Genomic DNA, 13045 nt, shown 5'->3' on the forward strand with positions numbered 1-13045 from the left:
GAAACTGGAAGCATGTAACCTCCAGGAGAAGAAAGCCAATTCAGGTATCTCCAATTCCTGTAAAGGTAAGCAACCACTTTCAGCCTTTCTGCACAGGTGATATGATGGAGAATGCTGTGGGAGAGAGCTCTCAGAGAAGGGATCAGAAGAAGACCCCACTGACTGGAAAGCATGGGATGTACAGTCCTAGGGTGGCAGTTCTATGACTACCACCTCCAAGAGAAGAAGACAGGCAGTGGTGGTCGGGGACTCCCTTGTAAGAGGGATGGGAGGCATCCATCTGCTGTCCAGACATGGAATCTCAGGAAGTTTGCTGCCTTACCAGGAGCTAGAATGGGACAGAGAGACTTCCAAAAATCATCAACCCTGAGGATTATTACCCCTTCCTACATCTCCATGTACGAACAAATGACACAGCAAAAAACGACCTTGAGGAGATCACAGTGGACTATGTAACTCTGGGAAGGAAGGTAAAGGAATATGAAGTGCAAATGGTATTCATTCATCCTCCCTGTTGAAGGAAGGGGTCCAGGTAGAGATTGTCAAATCATGAAACTAAAATGAGTGGTTGCACAGATGGTGCCAGAGAGAGGGCTTTGGTTTCTTTGACCACAGGATTCTGTTTTGAGAACAAAGATTCCTAGGAAGTGACAGGATCCACCTAATGAAGAGAAGAAAGAGCATCTTTGCAGGCAGGCTTGCAAACCTAGTGAGGAGGGCTTTAAAATTGGTTCTTCGGGCTATGGTGACACAAGCCCTGAGGTAAGTGGGGAAAGAAAAAGGTACAACAAAGGAGGACCACTCGTTTGAAAGGAGAAAGGAGGTCAATCAACTAACTATCTAAGGTGTTTGGACACAAATGAAAGACGCCTGGGAAACAGACAGGAAGAATTAGAGGCCCTAGCACCGTCAAAGAAGTATGAGGTGATTGGAATAATGGAGATTTGGTGGGATGACACACATAACTGGAGCACTGTCATGGAAGGATATTAACTGTTCAGGAAGGACAGGAAGGGCAGAAAAGGAGGAGTTGTGATTCATGTACAAGAGCAGTCTGGTTGGTCAGAGCTCTAGTATATGGAGGGAGAAAAGCAAATTGAGTGTCTTTGGGTTAAACTCAGAAGTGGAAGCGACAGAGGTGATGTTGCGTTTCATGTCTGTTACAGGCCACCAGATCAGGTAGATGAGATAGACGAGGATTTCTTCAGACAACTAAGATAAGCTTCCAAATCACAGGCCCTGGTTCTCATGGGAGACCAAGAGAGCAGCACACAGACAATCCAGGAATTTCTTGGAGACTGCTGGGGATAACTTCCTGGTACATGGGGTGAAGGAGCTGACCACAGGCCACGCACAGGTTCACCTGCTGCTCCCAAACAAGGAACAAATAGTAGGAGAAATAGAAGTGGGTGGCAGCCTGCGCTGCAGCAATCATGAAATGGCAGATTTCAGGATTCTGACAAAATGAAGAAAGGTGAGCAGTACAATACAGACCCTTGATTTCAGAAGAGCAGACTTCGACTCCCTCAAAGAACTGATGGACAGGATCTCCTGGGAAAGGAGTTCAGGAGAACAGGCAGTATTTGAAAAGGTCTTACTGCAGGTACAAGAACAAACCATCCCATGTGCAGTAAGAAAAGCAAATATGGTAGGCAACTAGCTTGGCTGACAAAGGAAATCCTTGGTAAGCTTAAACTCAGAAAGCATGCATATCAGAAGTAAAAACTTGCACAGATGACACCAGGGAGGAGTACAAATATATGAGTGGAGAATGCCAGGGAGTAATCAGGAAAGTGAAAGCACAACTGGAATTGCAGCTGGCAAGAAATATGAAGGGCAACAAGAAGGGTTTCTACAGGCATATTTACAATAAGAGGGTGATCAGGGAGGGTGTGGGGCCACTACTGGATGAGGGAGGTAACCTGGTGATAGATGATGTGGGAAAGGCTGAAATACTCAATGCTTTTTTTGCTTCAGTCTTCATGGACAAGGTCAACTCCCCAACTACAGCACTTAGCAATGCAGTATGAGAAGGTAGTGGGCAGCCCTCAGTTGGGAAAGAAAAGCTATTTAGAAAAGCTAGATGCAAACAAATCCATGGGTCTGGGTTTAACACACCCAAGGATGCTGAGGGAACTGAGAGATTTCATTTCAGAGCCTTTGGCTATTATCTTTGAAGACTTGTGGCTATCAGGAGAGGTCACAGATGACTGGAAAAAGGGAAACGTAGTGCCCATCTTTAAAAAGGAAAGAAGGACAATTGAGCGAACTATAGACTGGTCAGCCTCACCTTAGTCCCTCGAAAAATCATAGAGGAGATCCTCCGGTAATGCATTCTGGAGCTCTTGGAAGAGGGGAAACTGATTAAGAGTAGTCAATACGGATTCACCAAGGGCAAATCACGCCTGACCAATCTAATTAGCTTCTATGATGATGTAACTGGCTCTGTGGACATGGGGAAGTCAATGGTTGTGATACACCTTGAATCTAGCAAAGCTTTTGATAGTCTCCCACAACATTTTTGCCTATAAGTTAAGGAAGTATGGATTGGATACATGGAGTGTAAAATTGATTGAAAGCTGGCTTGAGGGACGAGCCAAACAGATAGTGGTCAACGGCTCAATGTCTGGTTGGCAGTCAGTTTCAAGTGGAGCGCCCCAAGGCCAGTACTGTTGAACATCTTAATTAATGACCTGGATGAGGGGATAGATTGCGCCCTCAGCAAATTTGCGGATGACACTAAGCTAGGGGGTCAGGGAGATACAGTGGAGGGTAGGGATAGAGTCCAGAGTGACCTAGACAAATTGGAGGATTGGGTCAAAAGAAATTTGATGAGGTTCAACAAGGAGAAGGGCAGAGGTTTTTAAGTTCCGGCTTGACATAGTTATGGCTGGGATGATTTAGTTGGAGTTGATCCTGCTTTTGGCAGAGGGCTGGACAAGATGACCTCCTGAGATCCCTTCCAGCCCTAATATTCTATGATAAAATCACTTATTTAAAATTATTAGTGAGCAGGAAACTTTGATTTAAATCAGTGATTTTAATCTAGTTTTCCATTTGTATTCTTTAGATATTTTCCTAAAGAAAGATTGACTTTAATTGAGGGAGAATAAATAAAATACATTGACTTGCAACTAAACATAGCCTATCCACTATACTTGGTGGAGGTTCTTTGCTAACAAATAGGATCTGCTACATCTAAATTAATTTGATTAAGCAATTTTATAACAGCTTATATTTATGTAAATTCTCATGTTAGAAAATGATGACTGATTCATTTCTTATTCACTAGATTATTTTGTATTGAACTCTATTTTGATGGAAATTCAAATAAAATACACCAAAGCATCTATTTAACTTATCAAATAAAACCATCTTAAACAGCTGGATACACAAGAAAAGAGTATCACAGTTTATGTAAACGTGTTTGGCATTAAAATAAATTGATTTATTACACTAAGCAAGTATCTGTAGCTAATGAGCCAAATAGACAGTTTCTGGACATCTATGTTTTAGAAGAACAAGATCTCACGCTCCCATACGTACTTTTTATCCATAAATCTCATTATGGAAACAAGCATTCCTGATTTTTCAACTCACGTGTGGTTTCTTGTTTTGGACCAGTCATTCAGCTGAACTAGCTGAATAAACTGAAATCAAGAACACAGTCTCTACGCCTGTAAGAGACGCTGTCAATGTCAATAACTGGTTTAGCACTTTATAATTTCTGGTTCCAGGTATTTTGCTAGTTACTAAACCAGTTTAGTGGTCTGACTTTGTTAAAAATTTGGCAGGCAAATGTATTAAATTTTTATTTAATTTAAGGAAGATTATACTTTAACATAGGTTGTCAATTCCACATTTAATTTTAAATAAATTATTTTAAAAATAAACTTGTATTTAATTTAAACTTGAAAAAATCTGGGATTATTTGTTTTTTAAAATGACGCATTTTTATGCACACTTGAAGATGGTAAATATCCATTCCATGAAAAAAAAAACATTCACTTAACTGCATTCTTTTATGTCAGAATGACAAATTTTCCCTTTAAAAAACTGAAGATTGTGAATACTGAGTTACAGGCTCTTTCATTGAGCGATAAAAATGTTCAAATGTAAACTGGAGTCAATTTATGGGTTTTCACATAGCTGATTCTGCCCACATCATGCACCCATCTAACATTAATCTTCATTTAAAGCCCTACAAGTCTTCTCTGAAGTTACTGGCAATTTCTAAAAGCAGTACTTGAGAACCCTCTACTGAAATGCTTACTAATAGTTGCCAAAGCTCTATTCATTATCGGTCTAGTATATTTTCACCAATACTGACATTCAGGTGTAACTACACAAGACACTGGGGCACTTGGAGGCAGAAGACCTTCATTCTGCCCTATCTCTGCCACTGAACTGTCACACTCTGGTCAAGTCATATCACATCCACATCTATTTCTCCTCTCATTCTTTCTTCAGATTCTAAGCTCTTTGACCTCACTATGCATTTGCACAACTCTGAAGCACAACATGATCTTAATTTTGATCAGAGACCGTAAACGTGTCCATAAAGTCCAGCAGCCGTGTTAGGTAACCTATTTTGCAAATCATGCTTCTTACCATACAGTTCATGGCAAAATGATTGTGCTGCGTCTGCAGCTCCATCGCGTGGGGATGACTAGTTCCAATCTCTGTGTAACTGTTCAGAAACAGGCCTTTGTTGTGTGTGATCCAGTCAAACATCTACAAGAAAAAACAACAAGCTCACTCACTTACAATGCAATGACAAGCTATCAACAAAGAACTTGTGATTTCACATTTTTGCCAGAGACACATGAGCTAAAGCCTCAAGTTTCAGTTTATTTGTGTCACTTTGTTCATTTCAGTTTTAACCATCTTACAGCTTCTTCAAATGTTCTTCTGGGCCTGAAAGTGCTATGTTAGATCTCAGGCCAAGACAGTCCTCACCATAGTTGCAGCAAAATCTGTTCCATTAAAATAGGTCCCCAGGAAAAAGATAGTTACCTGAAGTGTGACGGTATTTCACAGGCAATACACAAATAAGGAGTCATTATAAATCATCTATATTTTCACGTTGCTAATCTTCTCAATACTGGCTTGCTAAACTAAATAAATAAATAAAACAAGCTATTAAAAGCCTAATTGTATATGTGCTCAAAAGTACAATCTTAGTTATATAATTCCCTGCAGTCCTATCCGGGTCTTATTTGTATTACAGCAGTGCAGCTTAAAGACTATGCATTTATCGAAAATATACAAGTTCAAGTACATTATCACAGCTTCCTCTATTTTTGTCATAAATACAACAGTCACAAAATCCTCCATTATGATTAAAGCTGTCCCTTGAGCCCTCCATCCCCACACTGCCTTCTGCCTCCAGGCCCCAGTGGATGAATTCCCCAGTATCCCACACCCTGCTCTGACCAACCCCCAGCTCTTCCGGTCCTGATGTCCTGGCATCCTACTCCACTGCTCAGTCTTTAGCTCTGATGGGAGGCACTGGTCCCCCTCCCACCTGCTCCCCCACCAGCCTCCCTGCATTTTCTTTTGCTCCCAGACCCTGACCACAGTGCCCCCACCTCCGGCAGAGCTGCTGCCTTGCTGCCTGCTGCGAGAGGAAAGCTCCAGGTGCTTAGGCTGCATAGTGCACGTGAAGACCTAAGGACAGCACCAATTATAATAATGCCAAAAGTTTTTTAATCCAATATAAATGTGGAAAATGCAGGTTGTACTCCTAACTATCATCTAAGTGAGAACTTGGTACAACTGATTACCTTGAATTATTGGCTACATTGTTAAGTGTGATTTCAAAAACAGCATTCAAGATGTAGGTGTGCTGATATTATATTTCCTTCACTTTTTAATTGTCTGATTCCTGTATGTGCATTAACAGAACTAACAGTCACGAAGATTTTTGCATGCAATCTATTAGATATTTGATGTTGGGGAGCGATTCAGTATTTTGATGGTGGAAGGCAAAGCCCAACCAAGAACAAACGGCACAGCAAAACAGATGCAAAGCTTGATTCCCTGCTGTGATCATCAACTCTGCCATAATTCCAAACTGAAGAGACCACCTGCTCTCTGAGCTGGGTGAAAAGGTTTCCTTGATAAAAGAACACAGTGAGGAATCAAAAGTACTGCCAAGTTCAAAACAGCACTCCTAATATACTGTGGGTTACCAAAGCAACACTAGTAACTTCAGTTCTCCATTCCTCCGTGAGCTGGGAACACAGACTATTATTGTAAGCAGCTGGGCTGAATGTCAGGAGCCAGGAGCAGGAAGAGCCAAGAGAATGACAGCCTCATTGTGAGGAGGGCAGCCGGACAGACCTGAGCACAGAGTTTGAACATTTAGAAGGACTAATCTCAGGTCTGTGTGACCCTTGGGCATCCATGCTGCACTGGAAATACAGACCATGCCAGTTCATCCAAATTGCTCTATGTAAGCCCAAGTCAAAACTTCCACACATATCCCGAAGTTCCGAGCTCTCTAGCTAACTGAAGCTGCTCTGTTCTTGCTTCATAGTGGGTTACAGGAGAATTTATGCAAGTTGACGGAAAGGATTTGGATGGTTCTTGCCCACCAAAACATCCATTCAAGCCATTCTGAATCTGCCAACTCCCAGCTGTCAGAGCCATCCATGTGGATTCCAACCTGTAAGAAAAACCTTGCACCTCATGCTGCCATTCCTTATTCACAAATCAAGCAGATTATCTGCAAGATACCGGTGGACATTTCAGTAGCAGTTTTTGAACTCACAAAGTCACCTCACAGAAAGGAGTATAGGCTGAACCTCTCTAGTTCAGCACCTTCAGGACCTGACCAGTGCCAAACAAGACAATTTGCTGGACTATGGGAGGTCAATACGGTCTAGCAGCATTATCGACACTTCCACTGCTTACTGGGGTCTCTGAAGACATTTAGAGATAAATTACAGCGAAATAACAGCACAGAATTCTGAGGGCCAGGACTGGTGACTGTAAACAAACTTTATGGGACCACAGGAAATTTGGTCACACCTATGATAAGTGGTCAGTCAGCTAACAAAAGTCATGCTCGATTACGAATGTTGTGGGATGACAGAGTGCCAGAATAGAGAGGTTCAACCTGTACCGACATGCCAGCCGCAACTCAGCTGATGCTGCTCTTGCTTGTTGTCTTAGCCAGACTCCCTCTTTACGGACCAGAACTTCTGGAGAAGGGACACAGCACAGAGTGATGGGATCACATCATCATAGAGACTTTGGGTAACCAGCAAAGCACTGTCCTTCCATGTAAAGAAACAGATGTTTCTGAAGGTACGCGATGAGCATGCATCATCCTCCATCGCCAATACATCCACATGACGGCAGGCAGGCCAAAAGCAGATCACCACAGCCATCCAGAAGCTGGAATGCCAGCTTGCTACAGGTCTGCAACTAACTAGTTTACAGTTGACAAATCATTGTGTGAGTTGTGGCCGAGAACTGTGAGTCAGTCAGGCCTACGAAGTACTGAAAGGCATTAAGCACTGCATATATTACCGCACAGGGGAAACCTCTTCCAGTAGGCTCAGTATTTCTCATTGCTGGAATTCTGTAGACAGTGAATCTGTCATAACCGATGCTGGATCCATACATTCAACAGAAATTAGGGATATTTTGTGTGCCACATAACAGGATGCCATGTCTACAGGAGAATGAAGTATGATTTAAGTCATGTCCTGTATGGGTAAAAGGCAGCTGTGGAATTTTATTTTTAAAAGTGTCCTGGTAATACGAATTCTGGAAAATATTTTCTTGAAGCATATGATGATGTTATACATTTTATAAATATTGGCCAGTTACTCATAAACTGAACTCAGTTTCTGGATTACTCTGATGAAGTTTGCAAAGTTTTATTATTAAATTAATGGAGAATTGGCATGTGATGATCTTTATTAATGGTTTCCGCTTACCATTACATATGATAAAACTTGCTACTGTAGCCTACTGTGGAATTCAACACTGTAAGGTATCAATATGAGAGTCAGAAAAGCAGACCAGCTATCCTTAAAACACATATCATACACAAAGTTCTGTGCCAGAAGAGTCAAAGATACATGGTATCAAATGAGATGGCCAAATATTCCTGGGTGTCCCCTCCTCCACTTTCTAGTGCATTTACACGTGTGGGTTTCACTTGACCTGGAATGGATGAATCTTGGGGGTACATTTGTCCATTCTGTGTGCTACCGTTCATTGCCTGTGACATGGTCCACTCAACTGCTTCACTGTCCAAAGGCCTCACAATAGTATGGAGGGGACTGAGGGTATGGACTGGAGCAGGAGCTGAAGGTGGCAGTAGCCCTGAATCTGTCTGCCAGTCCCCCACTGTGCTTTCCCACATCTCTTTCCACTCTTCTTTCACCCTGATCTTCTGCTATTTCATAGACTGCATCTGGAACTGTATCTGCCGCCTCACTCTATCTAGAACAGCTGTGTCCAACAGGAATTCAAAGATTGCCTCACTTGTGATTGTCGTCTTTCCATATTTGCCACATTGGCCCCCCTGCCCCCTCCCTCTCCCACTCCTCCCAGAGCTAGGCACTCCCAGCCCCCCTCCTCACTCTAAATAAATGTCCTTCTGCTCCCCGAGAGCCTGGCTCTCCCAGTCCCCCTGTTCTAATGTAATGCCAGCCACACAATGGAGCTGCCGCTGCTGCTCCCACCATGCACTTCTCCCATCAAGTGGTGGGGCATGTCTGCCCAGTGGCACTCCCATGTGTAGCTCTCAGGAGGAGCCGCATTTAAAGGCTCCAAGAGCCCCATGCAGCTCAAGAGATGTATTCGCCATAACACCGTGTCCTATTTGTCACAGTAGTGAGTGGTGAACGTACTGGACTAAATTACAAAAGGAGACATCTGAACTGGAGTTCGTTCTCAAGTTTGATAGTTATCACATCAGACTCAAGAAAGATATCAATTACCTTACACATTACAAAGACAGTTTCCCACCTATGATATTTGTAGTGATCCCAGGCAGCCCACTTAACAGACACTTGAAGAAACTATTTTTCTTCCCCCTTTCCCTCTCTTCCTTCTGTCCTATCTAGCTGATTCATCAGTTTTTATTTCACATTTTTTCTGTCCTTCTGTTAAATGCTCTTTGTCCCAGTTATCATTTATCAGGATTTTCCAGATCTGAAGACGTGGGTCTGTTCCATGAAAGCTCATCACCTAATAAATTATATTGTTAGTCTTTGAAGTGCTACATGACTGCTTTTTTGTATTGGACACAGCGGATCTAGAATCTCTCCTCTCAGGTTTTTTTTTTTTTTTGCCCACAGTATGTGGATCCACTCCTCAAGGTTCCTAGTGCTGTATATTTGCCCTGCAAAAGTAGAAGGGTCTCAAAAGTAGAAAAAACACTATTGTCCAGACATGATAAAAAATTGTATTTTTCTACTTTCTCAGAGAGTGCTTTAATTTAAGGTCAAAAGTCACAACTTTTTATCAATGGACAATTTTATTCACACACAAAGCATTGTCCACTGAAGATCTCCTCTGCAACAGCATTCAAAATCATCATACATTCCTGATGAGAAATATACACAACATTCAGCTAAAATTATTTCTATTTCCCCTTCATTTTTCCGTGTTTGGAAGGGAGAAATTATGAAGATTCTACTTACTAGCAATGGATTTTTCAGTCCTTTCAGGCAGGGCAGGTTGTGGAAAACATAGATATTCTGAAGATTCCTGGAAGTTTGAATTTGTTCCAAGCCAACAGAGGACATCCATCAGAGGTGAGCCATCTGTCTATGCTAAGGATATGTTCGGGATTGCTGTGACTAACTAATATATAGAAGGGCTCAAGAGTAAGGCTAAGATTTCGTCACGGGGGTCAGAGAAGACATGGAATCTATGACTATCACAGACCTCTGTGACATTTTCACTTCAGCCCCTGGATGGTGGTGATGGAGTTGTCAGCTGAGATGGTGACCCTGCACTCTCAGCCATGGGTGGAACCCTAGAGTCTCAGTAGTGGTAGCTGCTGGGCCCTTCTTCTTTCCCATTTTTCGTCATAGTAAATTTTATAAAGTAAGGGATGGGTCACAAGCTCCTGCGAATTTTTGTTTATTGCCTCAAATCAGTCAGACTTTTCCCCCCACACACACAAAAAATAACTGCAATGAAATTTTAGATAGATACCCACAGATATAAAGTGGATATCTGCGGATTTGCAGGGCTCTACTCATAACCCACCTATTCCAGTCACTGGAAGACAGGAAAAAAAAAAAAAAAAAGATGATTTTTTTTTTTCTTAAAGACTGAAAGGACAGAACTCTGAGTGACCGTCATATACTGCACAACCAAAACTTGTAATCAGGAGTTAACTATATGAATCAGGAGCTTTTTAGGTAAAACAATAAGGAAAATAATTGTCAAGTGCCATATTTAGGTGTCTTAAACATTAATTCTTCCTTTATATGCTCACTGTACAAAATTATCACAGCAAGGAATTCTACACTTACAGTGCACAATACTATTGTTGTTGGTAAATAAAGTACTCTGCATACATTTTTGTTTGTTTCTTAATATCTAATCTAGTCTTTCTTTAGTGTTACGCCTTGCTAGGTATACCTCTGTATTATCCAGAATATTTTAATATTCCAGTCCTGGGGCTGCCGGATATTAAAGTGTTTACTGTGTTTACTTTTTCAATAATTTTCCTTTGGCTGAAGATCGTAAGTGGCATTTCCAGCAGCAATTATACTGTGAATATTTTACAACATGGGTCAGCAACCTTTCTAAAAGGGGAGTGCTGAAATTTGTCCTTTTGACCTCTATGTTCAGTCCGAGTGCCGGTTGTACTTTTTAAAGTCACTACTGGTCCTACTTGCAACAGCTTCATTAATAAATAAATTAAGAGGCAGAGCTTTACCATTTAGGTGGTGGTTGGAAGCATTAGCTGGTCTTTTGCTAATGCATGGGTGTCATGGCTTTAAGCAAGCTCACGGCTGCATGGGCAAGGAGGGGCAGGGCTGAGCTCCTGCCATGCATGCCAATGAAGATCTGCTTGCGTGCCAGGAGCTGCTGACCCGTTTTGGAACACTGGGCAAAACCGACCACTATACATGTTTTGAAAGTTTAACTTCAGCCATTCGCAGGAAACAACCATCTTTCTAGAAAGCTTTTTGATCAAGAAACCTTTGTCTATAGTTACGTCACATCTTCTGATGCAGAACTGCTCTTATTCTAATTCCTGGAACTCTTTACCCCTTACCACGCAAATCCTGGTGATACTCTGAACATAAAATGTGAAGTGATGTTCTGTCTGCGGTCGTTCATTAAAGTGCCCCACAAAAAGCATGTGCACTATTCTCACAGGAGGTGTTATCAACCTTTAAAAATGAATCTCAGTAAATTAAAGAGCACATCTTGCCTAATAAATAACCTAAGACACAAAAACACGTCAATCTAGGCATCTTCGCCCCAGTCCTGTAATTAGAGTTTAACTCACAGACTGAGCAAGAGTCAGACAACTGGAAACTGAGATGATACGTCATTGCATTCATCCTGCTGCCGGAGAGACATATTACTCTAACAGTGTGCACATTCATTTTGTGCCAGCAAAAATACCATTCTAAAATAAACTTACTGCAACTGAAATGCTTGTGTGTCACTCAAAATTCAAATCCCTGTCAGTTACCCACATTAGAAACTGAGTTAAAAAATACTAGAAGCTACTTTGAATAGGACCCACAGCCCCCACAAGCAACCTCAATGGAAAGTTATACTTCATAGTTCTTAGTGAAAACATTAATGTTTTTCAGCTTTCACTTGGAACATTTTTGTAAACCAGGCAAGACCAACATCGGTACCTTGTTGCCTGTTTGTTCTTCTTCCACTCCCCAGCCCTTTTACCTTTTCAGCATCCTGTTCAAACAGTCTGAGCTGAAAACACTGGTCCAGTTTCAACTTCCGCACATGCCACATCTGATGCAGATGCTGCCGAGTTGAGTGCAGCCGGTCCAGCATGGTGGACACTTTGGGCAAAAGGTTCTGCAAATCTGCATTCCCTGACCCAGAGTTCTTCTTGGGGAAACTTTCACTGCTCTGTATCCGCTGAAGGAGCTTTTGTCCTTCCAAATCAAGGTCCTCAATAGGGGCCTTAATGACTTTCTTTTTCAGTTGTGAATGCTCCTCAATCATATTTCGAGCACCCTCCAAGTCCTGAGGCAATTCCTTTTTAGCCAGTATATCCTGCAGTTCCTCCAGTCTGGACAGCATGTGGGTTGCACTGCTAATGTAGTCCTCAAAGGCAACTCTGATTTCAATCCATTCCTCATGGTTATACTCCAAACAGCCATCAAATTCTGGAGTTAGCTGAGAGGGGTCAACTACTTTGGTAAGGCCTTCCAGAGATACCATATTAGTCTAAAACACAGTGAAGAATATTGTAATCACAAATCTGATGCATTTGGAAAATACAGTTTTTTTAATATTTTCTGTACTTGTATTTTGAATAACCAAAATAACTAAAGCAACACACAATGCTTTACTTACAAAGTACATGTGGCCCTAGAAATCACAAACCTAGGTAACACAGATTCTTGCTTTCCTATATTTCCATTTCAAAAGGAGCACTTTGGTCAGCCTTGGAAATCCCACCCTCTGGGACACAAGATACAAACTCAGTCTCTTATTCTCAATGGACTTTTATTGTTAACATTTGTTTTTAAATAATACCATTTAAAATGTCTCATGTTTACAATTAACATCTCATGATTGGTGAGGAGTTGAACTCCTTTTGGCAGAGCAATCCTTAGACATATGCAGCATATGTAACAGTTGTGCCCCAAATTTTGTGGTGCTCTATGCTACACATACCCAGGGATGGGACATTAAGCAGCAGCAGACAACAGAGCTGCCAGCAGCCTGGTCACCCAGCATACCCCTAAAGCACTGGGCTACCCGAAGCAGCAGGACCTGCCTAGGATGGTTGCAGGGATGGCTCCACCTACCTCCTCTCCTCTGCCGGCTGCTCCCCTGCCAGCCTCCCTAC

General features: G+C 41.9%; 1 protein-coding gene across 2 annotated transcripts in view; it reads right to left on the minus strand.

Moving 5' to 3' along the window:
* Positions 1-13045, minus strand: part of TRIO (trio Rho guanine nucleotide exchange factor) — a 527884-nt gene that overhangs the window by 340459 nt on the left and 174380 nt on the right. For both annotated transcript variants that reach the window (XM_074987837.1, XM_074987838.1), the window contains exons 5-6: positions 11905-12417; positions 4612-4734 (exon numbers count right to left, since the gene is read on the minus strand). In XM_074987837.1, the coding sequence (XP_074843938.1) occupies positions 4612-4734; positions 11905-12417 (636 nt within the window). The remainder of the gene's footprint in view (positions 1-4611; positions 4735-11904; positions 12418-13045) is intronic.

The sequence above is a fragment of the Carettochelys insculpta genome, chromosome 2, assembly GCF_033958435.1.
Source record: "Carettochelys insculpta isolate YL-2023 chromosome 2, ASM3395843v1, whole genome shotgun sequence".
Lineage (NCBI taxonomy): Eukaryota > Metazoa > Chordata > Testudines > Carettochelyidae > Carettochelys > Carettochelys insculpta.